This window comes from Hippichthys cyanospilos, chromosome 8, assembly GCF_059441005.1.
Source record: "Hippichthys cyanospilos isolate Australia breed blue-spotted pipefish chromosome 8, RoL_Hcya_1.0, whole genome shotgun sequence".
Lineage (NCBI taxonomy): Eukaryota > Metazoa > Chordata > Actinopteri > Syngnathiformes > Syngnathidae > Hippichthys > Hippichthys cyanospilos.
Window position 1 is genome coordinate 15,831,056 of NC_142376.1, and position 16,000 is coordinate 15,847,055.

The 16,000-nt window shown below is 39.5% G+C and overlaps 2 protein-coding genes across 2 annotated transcripts; both read right to left on the bottom strand.

Annotated features, from left to right (window-relative positions):
- Positions 1–926: 926 nt before the first annotated feature.
- prr18 (proline rich 18) lies at positions 927–2,483 on the bottom strand. The gene has a single exon (XM_088421649.1). It carries the CDS (start codon positions 2,336–2,338, stop codon positions 1,622–1,624), a length of 717 nt encoding a protein of 238 aa, XP_088277775.1. The 5' UTR covers positions 2,339–2,483; the 3' UTR covers positions 927–1,621.
- A 604-nt stretch (positions 2,484–3,087) lies between these two features.
- Positions 3,088–14,672, bottom strand: sft2d1 (SFT2 domain containing 1). The gene is made up of 8 exons (XM_088421648.1): positions 14,441–14,672; positions 13,390–13,476; positions 12,498–12,580; positions 10,670–10,751; positions 10,404–10,439; positions 10,269–10,327; positions 7,411–7,440; positions 3,088–5,315 (listed from the first exon to the last, which is right to left on the bottom strand). The coding sequence occupies exons 1-8, from the start codon at positions 14,504–14,506 to the stop codon at positions 5,276–5,278; spliced, it is 483 nt and encodes a 160-aa protein (XP_088277774.1). The 5' UTR covers positions 14,507–14,672; the 3' UTR covers positions 3,088–5,275.
- Positions 14,673–16,000: the final 1,328 nt, after the last annotated feature.

Genomic DNA, 16,000 nt, shown 5'->3' on the forward strand with positions numbered 1-16,000 from the left:
GAAAAGGAAGGCTGTAAGGCCCATAAACAAGGCCAATTCAAACAGCACAGTTAGCGACGCATTACACAACTTTGGATCATCAAGTCAGATAATATGATCAACAGCGTGGGTATCATGGGAGTAGGGGACAGTTACGTCTTGGTACGAGTGCAAAGCCATGACCTCAGCCTGCTGCATGTAACAATACGCATGCTTTGTGTGCCTACACAGTGACAACACCTACAGTAGTTGGGACTTTAGAATCTATCAGCCTTTGTGTTCACCACCTTTAAGCTCGGTGTGCTTGTGCCGTTTTTCATGAGTACTCTGGCACATCCAAAAAGCAAGTTTCTCAAGCTAGGTGAAAATTCTTAATTTTCCTTAGGTGTGAATGTGTCACAGGGCAAAAACACAAAGTTTTGGGGACCTCTGTTAACAAAAAATCATCCCACAGTGATTAGAGAAATAACTTGAATAAAAAAAAGAAAAGAAAATTAACCGATAAAATTCAGGCATTGCTTTTGAATTGCAGTTAATACACTATTTTACCCACTTATAAGCAAGTAGTAAAATTTGTGATAATTATTCCACAATTAAAAAAAAAAACACTACAGAAATGTATAAAGCCATTAATGATACCATAATCATGACTTACCATTTGACAGACCCATTGCAATTCAATGTGGCATATTAATTTAAAGGCAGTTACCAAGTTAAGGGATACAATAGAAAATCTTATTTTCTGATGCACATATTGCATTTGCACTTAGTTTGTTGTAGCTGTGGCTGTCTAAAATTGTTGTTGCTAGACACTGTCCTCTCAATTCATTGGACATGTGAGTTGATGGTAAGGACACATAGTTGACTTGAAGAATATATTCTCTTGGTAGGACTTACACACAATACCAGTAACCTATAGCATAAATTAACAGACTCAAGACACTGTCTCGTGGTGAGGTGCATTGTTTACTTGGGTAATACAAAAATTCCAGGCAATTTCCTGATGGGAGCTCCAGTACCTGGCCCCTACAGTACACTGGTCAACCCTGCTTAGCAGGAAATCTAAGAGGCTTAGTACACTAATGCCCAAATGGCCGCAGGTAGCTACAATGGCAACAGAGAGCCACTGATATCCAACAAAAGTCAACGTGACTATAAATCAACATAGAATGTAAAGAGGCACAATCAAGTTCATATTTAGAAGATGTGTGGATAGTACAAAACCTTCGACTTTAAATGGCACAGACTATCAATTTTCATGTATAAATGTTAATAAATACTGTACATTACAAGGTAGAAGCCTTTTTTAATAGGAAATAAAAGAAAGCATGGCTTTAGCAGCAGGGCATAAAACCAAATTGTTGACAAGGGCTTCTTGAGCGAAAATCCTCGCTTATAACCGCAGGAGGCGCTCCACTGGAAACAAAACACGCATGTGCAAAGTCACTCAATTCAAACTTTCAACAATTATATTCAAAGGCGTAACAAGCTTGAAATGCAGCTCTTTTCAAGTCATTCTGGGAAGTATTCCATCGCAGGCAGACATTCCTCAGGTAACGTTTCATTCCACGTGAACAATAAAACAACCTGAAGACTTGAGTTTTCATTGCATCGTTGAACATTTTGAGTCATTTCATGGCTTTCAGCAGCCTTTAAGGTGGGGCAGTGCTGTAAGTTTGTCAACTTTTCCCAAAGCTGCGGCACTTTCGACACCTTTGAGCCACTCTTTGCACTTCCTCATCACAGTCTCGTCCACGTCTCCGTCCTCCTCCTCATACTCCACATCGTCATACTTGTGCTGGTCGTTCAAAAGAGAGATTTTGACGATGGCCGTGATGTCTTGCTCCGCATCCTCCACTTTGGTCACCTGCGCGCCCTTAGAGTTCCCGTGCGCTGCTTTTTTGGAGGGGAAGACGCGCCTGTGGCGGAAGTCCGCGGAAGCGCAGCATTTCTGTTGCTTAGCCAGCATCTGCTTCTCCAAATTTCTCTTCTGAATAACAAGAATGGCCTCCGGCGTGAGGCTGAGCGTAAACTGGATTTCCTTCTTGGTTGCGTCCTCTCTGCTTGAGAGCGGTTTGCCGGAGTCCACCGACGAGGAGCGCCTCACACCTGCGGTTGAGTCCTGAGGTTTCGCCGGGGTAAGCCACGAGCATTTTTGAGGCTCCTCCTTCTTCGACGGGTTTTTACTCTTCTCCTGTTGAGTCTTGCGCCCCAAATTCCTTAAATTGGCCGCTGCCCAAGATGGGGTCTGTTTCTCCTTTCCGGTGTCCCTCTTTTCTCCGCTGGCTTTCTTTTTGCAAAAAAGATCCCTTGCAGGAGAGGGGATTTTCTGCGGGAGACTAATAGGTGGGAAAGGCATTTTCAAGAAGTAACAGGCGACACAAAAATGTGCAAAAAGTGCTTCAAAGTGCAAAACCGCGATCGGCACTCCAAGGGCATCATCCAGAGTGCACCTGTTGTCCTCACAAGCGAGCGTGGAGTTCCGACTGGGAACGCTCACGCCCGGCGCCTTTATGGTGGCTAAAGCGAAGGGGGCGTGGCCAGGAGAAACGCCAAACAAAGACAAGGAGAAGAGGCGCTGATGTCATAAAGCTATTAACTTCCGATGAGACCTCACACGCAACAAAATATGAATCATACTCAAGTGCGAGAGTGAGTGGGGTCTTCTGAATTTCTGGCGCTTTCTCTCGTCATCGTATGACATGAAAGGACTTACTACCAGACAAACGTTGAAATCTCCCACACGTATGTTCAGAAAACAGTCTCATCCTGCGTTGATGAGACATACGATTTGAAGAGTCTCAATATTACATTCTGTCGGTTGAATAGAGGAGTGTTGTGTTTGATTAGAAACATCTTTATTTCAAAATAGGTATTAAAATGTTCATATACGCTTGAATTACATTTAGCTTTAAACCTAGGTGCTTTTATGAAGGGCTGATTTTGGTTACAAAAAGCAAAGTGAAATTCTGGTCTGCACTATACACAACTTCAAAAGTCCATTTTAGTTTGTGAAAGCAGACTTTTCAATACAGTTCAATATCTGATCTCATTCAATCTGGAGGCACATCTCCCAACAGGCTATCCTTGAAATAACAAAACGAGTCATTGATTGTAACCCTTTAGTCAACACATTATTAAATGTAATTTTTACTCATATGAAACAAAGGTCCATTGCAGCGCAGTGGAAGTTAACTTTATGGAAAAATGTGGAAATCGATCCTACTCAGAGGTTGCCATTTTTACTTTGACAGTCCTTAAATTGATTCAAAGTACATTCAAGTGATTCAGTGGGATATCAACTATTCCATCTGTGAATATGTATGTACATCTTTTATTAAAAATTGCTTGAGCATGCCATTTTTACAATTTGCAAGACATTTTGAACTATCATTGATTATCTCATCACTGATAGATAACCTTAGATGGCATTTACAATGTTCAGTGTACAGATGATCACATTACAAACAGGAATGAGTTAGAAAAGGCACACAACATATATGTATTAAGACAATATATGACAATAAAACTTCTCCATAATTTCTACGACCCATAAACAGATTGGGTTTTTTTTCCTCTGCATTCCTTTGTTAGCAGAAAAACATTTTTGATAGGCCAGAACGTTTTGGGATTCAGTTTTGGGATTAAATGGTAATTTTGCAGAAAACAGTTGACATACTGCACATCCCCTAACTTTTAAGCCAAGCATGGCGGGTAAATAAAATTGATGGGGGAAAAAAAAAAAAAAAAAAGTCATTCCTTCATCCCAAAACATTATTTGAGCTCTCAGATTACATGAAGAGGGTATGGTCCTGAGGATTTGTTTGTTATTTAACAAGTTACTTGAACAAGTTGTACTGAAGGGAGACTTTGCCCATAATCTTCTTTGCAGAAGCCTAATGAAATGATGATGGGGATTGCGCAACAGGAATGGCAATGCAGTTTTGGGTTCAAAAACCACAGACGTGAGGGCGTATTCAAATAAAGCACGGAGCAGCTTTAAAGTCTTGACGGCAGTGTTATATACAAAAACACATGCTTTGCCATCACCGTAATATGAACATTTGCACATAAGATGGGGGGTAGCTAAGGTAATGGCGCTTCCACCACTGGTTGTCATGACAACTCAATTCTCAAAGGCTATGATGCCATCATGCTGGAGTAGACAGGGATCCTGTTGGAAGCTATATTGGGTTATTAGGTCACGCCAAAACTGCATTGCTCAGAAAAGCGTAATTAACTAGGTCATTATTGCATCTGGCAGAAAATCCAATTTTAAAATACTCAATTATAATGCAATTTACAGAGTGGGGGAGGTGGCTGATGTACACAAAGGCTACCAACATATGCTGCTATTTTTACACTGTTTGACGGGAAAAGATCAAACGCTGTGGAAATCAAACATACCAGTGCAGAATCACGGAAGCTGTGCCTCAAATGCCCAAGGAGAAATAATACAATTTCTATTCAAACATAGCAGGCAGCTGTATAAAGACAAAGGGAAAACGTGCTCTTGCAGCACAGCCTGCGTCCCAATTTGAAGAGTTTTAAAAAAAACACGTCACTGTTTAAGACATGTATAATAGATTTGAAGAATGTGTTTTGCACCGCATTCATGTTTTAAATTACAATGCGTAGCAATTTTAAGTTAGTTTTTGAACACTCAAAACTAAATATATCTTTAAATATATTAAGCATCAAAAGAAATCACCGCATTAAATGCAAAAGTCAAATCTGCTGAAAGCACTAGACCTTTATTTAAATCATAAAGGTCATTTTATTAAAAGGAACCCCGACTGTCCACTCTAAACATGGGTCAAAAAAGGAGCAACCCATTAGTTGGGTAATCTCGACCCAACCTTTTGGGTCGTGTTACACAAAATGGCCAGGAGTTCCTCTGTTCTTCTTGTTCAAGAGACCCAGAGCACAGTCAAACACTAGAAGAAAGCGAGGAAGAAGACCCCTGGTGAAAATGCAGTTTACAGACTAATGTAGCTAGTCGGTCATTTCAGGTGATGTCTTTGTGACATCTGACTTGCAGATTTTTGACTGAGAAAGAGAGCTTCTGATGTAAAGAGCTCCATTTTATTTCTGCCACTGTTCATGATCGCCAAATTTCTAGTAGAGGTCAGTAGTTGTACTTTGACACGTTTTTTTTATTTTTTTTATTGTCGAGGTTCCCTTTAAGAAGCTGCAGTAGTGAAAAAAAGAAAGAAAAAAAAACAACTATATATTGTACTGTTCTTGCAGTTGCATGTAAGGACCAGTCTTCACTTGAAAGTGTGGACTTCAGAATTTAGCTCAGACAGGTTGTGAAGCATTTCATCACGGCATCTCTGTAAAGGGAGGGAAACAGAATGGTCTAATTAGATCAAAGGGACAAGTATGTTTTATACTGATTGCAATGTATTGAGACAGCTATCTGCTATGATGGATATGGAACATATGACCCAAGAAATTATCCAGGGATAAATGGGCTGACATCCCAGAGGACAAAATGCTATCATGCATATGAAATGCAAAGTGACAAAAAGCACTTCCAGCCTTTCTTTACTATGATTCTGGTGGAGCAGCTCATAAATAAGAGAGTGTGTTTTGACGGGGAAGCTCCACATGTTCATAGTGATGGCGGGGGCCCCCTTTTGCCAGGTGCTCCGTGTTGAGCAATGATGCAAGAGGAGTCATTGCCATGGCAACCACAAACCATTGCCATCGCCGTTCCCCTCACCACATTCTGTTCTTGCCACTAGAGTGTTGCTATGCAGACTTTGCCTGCAGCCTCAGTTACATTTCAGTGGAGGAGGTGTGAAGCCCGTCAAGGTTAAAAGGAGAAGGGGGGGTGAATCATAGCCTGGCTTGGGGGAAGGGAGGTCAGTGTGCAAGAAAGGGGACTTGCTCCTTCTCCAGCTGTGGCTTCATACACAAGCATCATTTTGGAACAGCCTCAGGTTTGTTTTCAGTTTCTCTTGGGACTATTTTTTGCATCACCTCACAACATGAATAAATCATACACCACTGAGACCTCCCCCATTTCCTACTATTAAAATGTAGAGCAATGTTAGCCTCAAAGCACTGTGGGAATCGCACATACGGCATGTTTCTGTACTTCACCTACTTTAGCTGAGGGAGCTTATAAACTGGCAGCCAGGTAAAATACATTAAAGGATCAAGTCCTCTTGCCATGTGGTGGTGTGAGCGGCTCTGATCCCGTTTCAGTGTTTAATAAAAAGCATGTTGATATCCTCCCAAGTCATCTACACGAAAATATCTTAAGAAGCTTGATGATGAAAGACACTAACGTTCAGACAAACATATCAAGAGGGGTGAAATGAAGGAATGATTGAGCATTAGAATGTGAAACTTTTGTTCTCAGGAATTTGGTTTGTAGAACGAGCATGCAAGAGTCTTTGTTTTGTTGTCAGCGTTCGGGTTGGGGGGAGGGGGGCTATGTTATAGCAGGTTACTCAGCTGTTGGGATGGATTATAGGGTCACCAAAACACACTCAGCACCCAAGCTTTGTTGGGCGGAGGGGTCCACTCTCCAAATTAAGACATAATCCACCTTACATCTGGATTGGCAAAACAACAACACACCTCTTTCTTGCGATTGGAAAATGGCCATATGGAGGAATGTGACAGGTGAACGAAACTAATATTAAACATTTTTTTTAAAATCCATGCAGGATCAGTTTGTAGTCAAGGAATTTAAACTCTCCTTTGTTTACATCTAAAAAAAAAAGGGGGGGGGGGCAAAAACGCTCATGTGATTATGAGATTGAGAGCATGAATTCTGAGCAATTATGTCCAGATCTAATGTAATGTTAAACTATTTTTTTCAAATCCATGCAGGGTCAGTTTGTAGTCAAGGAATTTAGACTCTCCTTTGTTTACATCTAAAAGGGGGGCAAATACGCTCATGTGATTACAAGATAGAGAACATGAATTTTGAGCAATTATGTCCATGAAAATGTTCCTTTGAATGCTCCCAAGCTAAATAAATCACAGTGATCTGAGACCAATTCTGGGCACGGAAGCGGTTTGGGGTTGAGGTAAATCTGTCTCAAAGACCATTATTGATGGAAAAATATTTTGATAGTATAACAAAAGAATACATCACCATGCAAAAAAGTGCATGTGAAACAACAAGCTCTCAATTTGTTTGACTTTTAAGTGAGGGGGAAGTGAGGGATGGAGGGAGGCATGAGAGGGATTACTACCAAATGGGTAAAGCAAACAGTGGGACATTTAGAAGCAAATAAAAACATGTTGTTTTTCAGTCTCGTTCTCTCGTGTCATTTGCTCAGAGATTAAAGAAGAAAACTACCAAGAGTGACAGCAGAGGACAGTCTTTCACAGTGAAAAGGGTAAGTTTAGTAGAACAGATTAGAGCCGACATTTTACTCCCAACACTTAGTATCAAGATGGTCTTACCTGGCAAAAGGAATGTAGGAGATGCTGTACCTGAAAGGCAAAATAGAACCACATATTTCTTTTTAATAAAGGGGCCAGATCATATAATGAGGGTGAGTGATCATTGCGAAATAGTCGCTACACGTATAGTAGCCATAATATCAATCAAAATGTCTTTTAACAATCAGCAAAATTTGACTATATCAGATTTGCTTAATTGATGGATTGCCCCCTGGTGGCAAGATAAAAAAAAAAAAACTCAGAAAAGCCGCAATGGACTATGAGCAGCAGAGCTCAAATCACGAGAAAAGAGTAGAGGTTTATAGTCCGAAATTTACAGTAGTTGTAATATAACTAGACTGCTATGTAAGAAGGGATTTACATTAAGAATTAACATAATTCCAAAGAATTGAGTTTAGTCTAGTGCCGATGAAGATTTCAAGACATGAAGCCGTGATACCTTGGGCGAAAAAGTGTGTGGTAAAGAGCTACTCTTAAAGCGGTCCCTGATTAACTCTGCAATAGAGCTGAAGTATGAATGGAACAGTTGAATGATTAACAATAGCTAGAGCTACAGTTTATCACCATTACAGTGGACAAGCTATTAAAAGCAAACTCTTAGGTGTTAAGAATAATGTGTATATCTACAAACTGTGTACACTTTTTTGCATAACAACAGTAAAATAATAAAGTCAAGTAACAAAATTTGGTTACGTGCACAAACGTTTGACTTATAGCTAGTGTACGTACAGACACACTGTTTAGGGTCATGTGATCCTGTATTATAGGTTTATAACATTCAGCCTGAAGTCTGAATTTTGCCCAATGCTGTGTGTGGGTCAGTGGCAATGTCTTAACGCAGAACTGCTTTCATGCAGAGAGCTCGGCTCTCGCGTGGGCGTGTACTCTAGCACCGTCTCTGTTCAGAATGAGCCTGCGATGTGTGACTTGTGGTATCCGTGGTGATGCCTGGGGGAATACAGGCAAGAGCGAGCGGAAGTGTTCCATACGTAGGTGAAATAAGATGGTTGTTGCGAAGCGGACAGTCATGCTGACGAAACACTCTTTTTCCACCCATGGAGTTGCTCAGGGCTTTCACAGCCATCCTTTGTCCACGTTGAGCAAACATGCTCATCACTCACACCGTTTTATATGTTCTGCCAAACAGATCTCTTCAACAAAAGCTCCCTCTAGGGATGTAAACTTTCTTTCCAATAATCTCTGATGTTACAATAAATCATAAATACTAAGGACATAATTCACAGATTGAACTAAGGATCCATTAATATGCTCCGCAAGTGTTTTGGGCAAGCTGGAATTTTAATGCACATTTTACATTGGTGCATTTCTGAGACATAATGATTAAAAGAGACTGAGGAACACTATAGGTCAATAGTTTTGAGCAGGATAAATAAGTTCTCAACCAAATATTTCATTACAACACTGTACTCACACTGAATTTGTGCCCTTGTTTAGCTCTGTTAAAAAGTGGTTAGCATCATTTTGACAATGAAGAACACTAAAAAAAAATCTAATATATGAATTGGACCAGCCATTCAATTGTAAAATGTAAATGAAACTATTTCTGGAGACCTCACCCCCCACCCCAAAAAAAACACACGTTTTGTATTATATGATGGCAGAAGCTCACAGGCAAAGACTCTACAAACAGCGCAGTTAGATTAAAAATCTGTTCTGACAGGACAGGAACCTGTCTGAGTGAGACTTAAGTAGGTCCACATTGGTCAGGCATGACCTAGCAAAAACCATGCTGACCTACTTGGCAAACTATCAGACAAGACTTAAACTAAGCTCCGTTCCACCTACAGGAACTTATGCGAATTGCACTTAAGTTTCAAAGATTGCTCTGTCCTGATGAGAGGTATCAGCTATTTGTTAACTATAGAGAATTGCTTGACACCTTAAGAAGTAAATATTTGTGATGCACAGATCATTAGCCGGGTTTACATGGAGCCATGTATTCCAGTTAAAGTGAATCTAAATGTCCAACTGGAATGAAAATTCTCCACATAAACACTGCAATGAAAATGGATGAAAAGGATGAGTCCAAATCTCAATAGTTATCACAGGGAGGTTGATATACAGAATTCCCTTGCTACATTGCGCTTCATATTTCACACCTTTGGTGCTTTACAGTGCTTCTTTTAATTGAAAAAAAAAAACTGTTTCTTTTAATTGAAAAAAAGCTATAGTGTGGAGAGACGCACTGTGAAGGTTTTCTGCATGATGAACAGATTAGTTGACTGTAATCTCAATCCTTCAATATTGACCTCGAGTGGAGCCCTTACTGATCAAACAATATAACAGGGAAGCAGAGTTTATGCTTCAAATAATTACATCAGTGCTGTGTTTTGTCCTGACTGTACTGCTATTTTTTTGCACGTTCTCGCATGTGAGGTGGAGTGTGCTTGCTGGAGGCAGTCAACAGCTTGGAGAAGATGTACTGGCGAGGCAATCAGTCAATCAGCTCACGGGTACTCCTACAAGACACATGATTGGCTCCCAGCACAGCATAGGCCAATGACGGAAGGAGTGGATTACAACTCCTGCCTCTGTTGGTTGCTGTCATGCCTAGAGCCAATCACATGTCTTGTAGGAGTGCCCATGAGCTGATTGATTGTTTGGTCAATAACGTCCAAGCTGTTGTTATTTAATGCCCAGTTTGCGTTGAATTGTATTATTTTAATTTGGACTTACTACCTAAATGAAATGTGTCCAGGATGTGACACGCAGGTGCACAAAATAAGTCCTTCTTTTGAAAATGTGGGAGCAGGCTCATTCAAAATGTCAGCAGCAACAATCTGATGAATATTAATAATGCCATACTGTTGGCATTTACAGGTATTTTTTGTACTTACCATGTCATTGCTAGAAACTGGAGAATACAAAAAATGATAGCCAGTCCCTTTTTGTGCCACTGCAAGAAAATGTAAAGGTGTGTTTTAGGCACAGTATAAACGCTTCAGCAAAACATTCAAGAAACTTCAACTTACCCAAAACACTGCACATAGTGTTAAGACAAGGCAGAGCTGGTGGGGAAATGAGAAAGATTTTATTATTCCATCTGCAACACTCATGAACATCGTAAGGTCTAGTACTTGAAACTTGCTTTAACAAGGTCAAGAATTTTGAAACGGAACTCATGTAATTACCTAACCCTAATCCTTTATGAGTGCATATCTACTAAGGTACATGTTGTATTCAAATGAATTAAGAGCTACTGAAAACATTCAGCTAGATGTGTCCGTAATGTTCTTACCAGCATAACAATGGTAGCTATAAGTCTTGTTGGCTCAAACATACGCTTTAACTGCTTCAGTGGTCCCATAAGAAAGCAGGTGCTATTGAGGACAAGACAGGCTGATCACATATCTCAAAGAATCAATCAAATGTTAATGGTGAATTTCATTCACCATTTTAAACCAGTATAACAAAGAAAAAAATCCAATTTAAGAAAGCAGCATTCATGACTTTACAGAGAAATGTGAGCACTGGCCAAGCTAACAGCATTCAATATTTAAAACCCTATCCTCGGTGAACACATTCAAAAGCCTCCTGATACTTCGATGACGTCAGTGAATGTAACCTGACAGAAGCTTCCCCCACTCACGAAGCACAGCTCTGTGCTCAGCTGAGCAGTGAGTGGGAGGATGGTGTCTGCGGCGCGTCACATCTGTTAGATGAGACTGTCGGAGCTGAATTACACTTTATACTGCATTTAGTTCAGTGAACTCATACACATTACCAAGGGTCTACAACACACGGCTCCAGAACCACATATGGCTCTTTCATCAATCTGCTGTGGCTCGCTCTCTGTGAGTTCAGATAATAATGAGCGCTTTGATTCAATTTAACCCTTTCACTCCTGTTGGGACAATGCATCCCACACATTTTCAAAAAAAGCGCAGTGGGTATAGGAATCGTAGAAATAACGTGAAATATCATCCTAGCGGTTCATTACACACTTGTAGATTCAAGTAGGATTTGTCAACTTCACCATACAAAATGTCAGTGCTGGGCCAATGGTCAACAAGGTAGGTTGCATTGTACAATTTCTCGTGAAGTATATTGATAATATGTGATCTATGTGTGTGTTACTACGGATTACACTGGAAAATTACTCCCTGTATGTATTGTAGGCGTTTGGTGATCATTTTCACTTCTCTGGCACATTTTTTTGTACAAGTATTGTGGGCTATGGGATATACAATCCCAGTGGTATTGCTTAGGGGAAATGGAAGTGGGATTCTTTAAAACAAATTTTCCAAGTATCCCAAATGTATAAACATGTGATACATGGCCATACGTTGTATTGCCCGCCCCATAAAAAGTGGTTATGTGTTATCCAAATGTAATTTTGAATATGAAAATAATAAGTCACATGCAAACCAGGTTCTTTTAACATGTTCTTTAGAAACACTTTCAAATTCAGCATTTTTACTTTTCCACAATGTAAATTACTGAAGTAATTAACTATGTGGCAAGACACAAGTAATTTTTACTTAAGTTAAAAATGTTAATTTGCTAATTAACAATTTTGGTCAATCGACTTTATTGCTTTTAAAACGTTAACTTTGAAAATGCAAACCAAAGTTGGAAGGAAACACTAGAGTTTGATTGACTGGAGTCATGCACATTTTTGCTGCAACTGATTGACTATAGATGCTCATATAATCACCCAGCCCACCGAATATAGCCCCTCGGAAGGTAATAACTGGGTTGGTGGTGGTGATGGTGTTGACGCATATGCTACGCATTTTCTTGGCTCAGTCCCAAATGGGCCGCGGACTGGCACTAGTAGTTGGGGAACACTGACAAAAATGGCAGCAAATGAAAGCATTGGGGAACACTTACATGACAAAAATAGCAGCAAATGAAAGCATAGTATTTTGGGTTGGAGCTACAGTTAATAAAAATAAGAGAAGTGGAATTATCATCATTTCAATATAGATACGTAAATGAAAGCAAATTCAAATATTGTATTCCCAGCTTCACAAAGTCTGTGACAGGAAACTCAACATTCCAACTGGAAACAACGGATGGGCCAATATCATTTCATAGTACCCCTTGCTATGAATAAGACTTACCTGGCAAGAGCTGCAATATTGCCCAATGTGTAGAAAACGGCAAAGAGTTTGATTCCATTTGGAAGAAATAGCAGAGCTGAGCCCTGAAATATAAACAATAGACCATCTTGTTTGATACCGAAAAGAATACAAACCACTAATTCAAGGTAACCGCTGACTTAAGCCTTCTTAAATTCAAACCCAAATTCATCATTATACTATTACTATACTGCACTGGTTATATATTAATTATTTTAGTCACCATATAAAAGACATCCTCCAAAATGACCATCTGTCAAAACGCTGAGTCTGGCGGAAATAGTAACAGCAACATGAGTATAATGCACAAAGAATTTTGAAAATTGGATGACAGGGTTCTGTCTGGGTTTTTTGTGTCATTGGGGAATATTTTAGTGTGAAATTGTCAATAGAAAATCTGATCACCTAACTTCAAATTAGAGAAAAATAGTGCAGCTGCATTTCTCTAAATAATGTTTCCCTTTCCCCTGCTACTTGGGTGATTCCCTTCGTCCAAGTGGCTGACAACTTTCAGTGAAAAATATCCAAATTCTGAATAACTGACTTTTACTGCACAAATCAACCAATGATAACGCTCGAAATATACATTTATTATTACTGATATTTAAAAACAGGGGTATCGTCAATAAATGGTATTTGAAATTATTTTAAAAATGCTTTGATCATTTGCCTCACAATTGATGACACAATAAATAAGCCCACAACTCATTTTGGGTCTCAACCCCAAGATCTAGGGCATATTAACTACAGACACACAAGGATTGTTCTTTCCATACCATTGATTTGCTTTTGTGCTGCATCCCGCATCCTTAGGGTATTTATAAATACACACCAGACAGCAAATGAAATATGAAAGCCAGGCGGCACCACTCACAAGTATTGAGCACAGGATGCCTGAGGCGAAGCATATGACAAACCATTTCACCCTGGTGCTGTAGCTGAGCGATGTAGCATCAAGGACCTAGTGAGAACAATGGGATAAAGTCACAAGAAAAGCATATGCACATAGAGGCCTGCTCTTTTCCTAATGACTGATTTATACATGTTGCCCATATCACAGCAGACACTGTGATGAGCTACGTTGAAGTCATGGGAGACTCACACAACTCAATACACCAGATTCTGCAAACTGACATGGCGCAATGCTGTGACGGTGGGGAGGGAGCGGATAAGCAATGAACCAATTCAGATCAGTCATGCTTAACACTTAGGTATGTTGTCATTTATAGGATACATTGAAACAACTGTCCTTAACCATTTTATCACCACCTAAATCATTTCCAAAACATTATTTTGGGTGCAGCCCACGCGGCCCGGTATCAGTTGATTCACAGACTAGCGGTTGGGGACCGCTGATCTAAAACACACAACTGCATTATATTTGTCACATGATGAACTTCAGGATGAACATCTATTCCTAATACACTGCTTGATTGACAAGAGGGACTCTTTCTGTAGAATATTAAGGTCTACCATCACCTTGGTCTCCATTGTTTTTTAAGGTCATTGCCGAAGACTTAAATGAATTCATCATGCAGATACTTTTTTTTTTTTTAAGAGCACCAACAAGAACATATGTAAATGTGTAAAAAGAGTGCAATGTCAAAACTTACCTTAACTTATCCTCCTTTGAACAGCATGTAACAAGCATCAAGGCACAAACAGTATAACATTACAATATCAACATCACATAGTAAAGAAAATTATGAAGTATAAAACAATAAAGCAAGCTTAAATGGCGCGATAGAAAGAACTGACATATTACTGAAAATGCCAAACTTTGACGAGCAATATATAACGACTACTTATAAATTATTGGCAGACCACTACGGTATTTGATGCAGAAGAAAAGCTTGTTTTGACATTTTAAAGTATTGACAGTTAGCATTAGCACTATATGCGTTTACTATAGAAGTATGCTCTACCTGGGAAGTGAGACCGAGCTCTTCGTTCTCCTCTCGGCCATTTAGCACACGACGAAGCTTGTCCATGGTCTCGGAAAGTTGAAAAATGAATTAGAAGTCGGTCAATCACAACACCTATAATTTACATGGGCGCTTTTGGGAAATATTGTCAGTTTCGAGCACTTCCTGGCTTCCCAATAGCGCCCTAGTCTTACAAACTGACCTGAGGTCAAATTGATGCGGAAAGTAATGGAGTTGTAAGGAATACGCACTGATTCTAGATCAGTCGGTTCACCAAAGGGTGGCAACTTCCTCTCTGCTCTCTTCTACTTCCTGTGAAATATCCGCTCGAAATGTTTGGAAATGCAACGATGAACTTTGGGTGTTGTTTTGACTATACCCATTTTGATTTGATTTGCTTGATATGGAATCCTTTTATATTTTGCATTGTTAAAATTAAACGAGTTAAAGAAGACGCGCTTATGCTCAGACTCGTTCCCACGGGCCGGCCCTTGGGGGCTCGTTCATCCAAATTACTTATTCCCTCCTCTCCATTTGAGTGACAGAGCTCTGAAATTTTTCATACTACCTATTTAAAAAATGTTATGTTAGGTTATTTTATGTTATTTTGTTCTAAAAAATGCTACCGTTGAGGCATGTATCATGTATCATTAAGGGTAAGTATAAAAACAATCACGTAATCTTCGCTCTTCTCTCTCTCTCTCTCTCTCTCTCTCTCTCTCTCTCTCTCTCTCTCTCTCTCTCTCTCTCTCTCACGCACAGACACACACACACGCACGCACACGTGCGCGCGAGTTTGTACCAGAGCTACCAGCCTTTCGAGATGAGGAGTAGGACGGTATTAGCGACTCCTACTTTTGTACAACATACTGTAATTAATACTTGCTTAAATGCAATTTCTGGAAAAAGAACCTGAGTCTGGTATACTTATATTGCTTTATCTAATGTATTTTATTGTTCCTTATGCTGATGCTCTGTTAACTATTCTTGAGAATTGAGTTATTTGGTCTTAAGTAATTAAATACTCTTATTTAACATCTGTCTTATCAGCAGTGTACAAAAAAAAAAAAAAATCAACATCATTTATCATGATAGTTTGGGGGAACATGTATTGTTCCAAAAACTGTATTATGGTGACAAGCTTAGGTGAATGATCTGGGCCGATTAGATATACAGTACTGTATTGTGAAAATACAGTAGCTGCTCATGAAAAGATGATAAGAATGATCGATCGCTTCTGGAATGTTAAGTTAAAGTGTCAAAACGGATGGAATGATCTCGTTATACTGTACAGTATATACAGTTCATAGAAGAGCATGCATTATTTTGTGCAGTACAATATTACAGTACTGTACTGTATTGTTTCCTTTGTTTATTTCTGTTCAGTTTTGTCGCCTCCTAGTGTAAAAGGGCGGCGGCACAAATAAATATACCGTGACGTTCTTGACCAATATGTTTTGTGATTTATTATTTTTTGATAATTAGATATAAAAATTTGAATTTGCCAACTACCTTCTCACCTTGAATTCATTACGACATAAATATTTACAAATTAACTTT

Bases quoted from the DNA above. Each gene is read 5' to 3' on its own strand.
- prr18 (XM_088421649.1), bottom strand. From the start codon at position 2,338: ATGCCTTTCCCACCTATTAGTCTCCCGCAGAAAATCCCCTCTCCTGCA.
- sft2d1 (XM_088421648.1), bottom strand. From the start codon at position 14,506: ATGGACAAGCTTCGTCGTGTGCTAAATGGCCGAGAGGAGAACGAAGAG. The intron at 10,440-10,669 runs GTAAGAACATTA...TTTCCCCACCAG, and splicing joins TAGCTACCATTGTTATGCTG to CTCTGCCTTGTCTTAACACT. The intron at 5,316-7,410 runs GTAAGACCATCT...CTCCCTTTACAG, and splicing joins TCCTACATTCCTTTTGCCAG to AGATGCCGTGATGAAATGCT.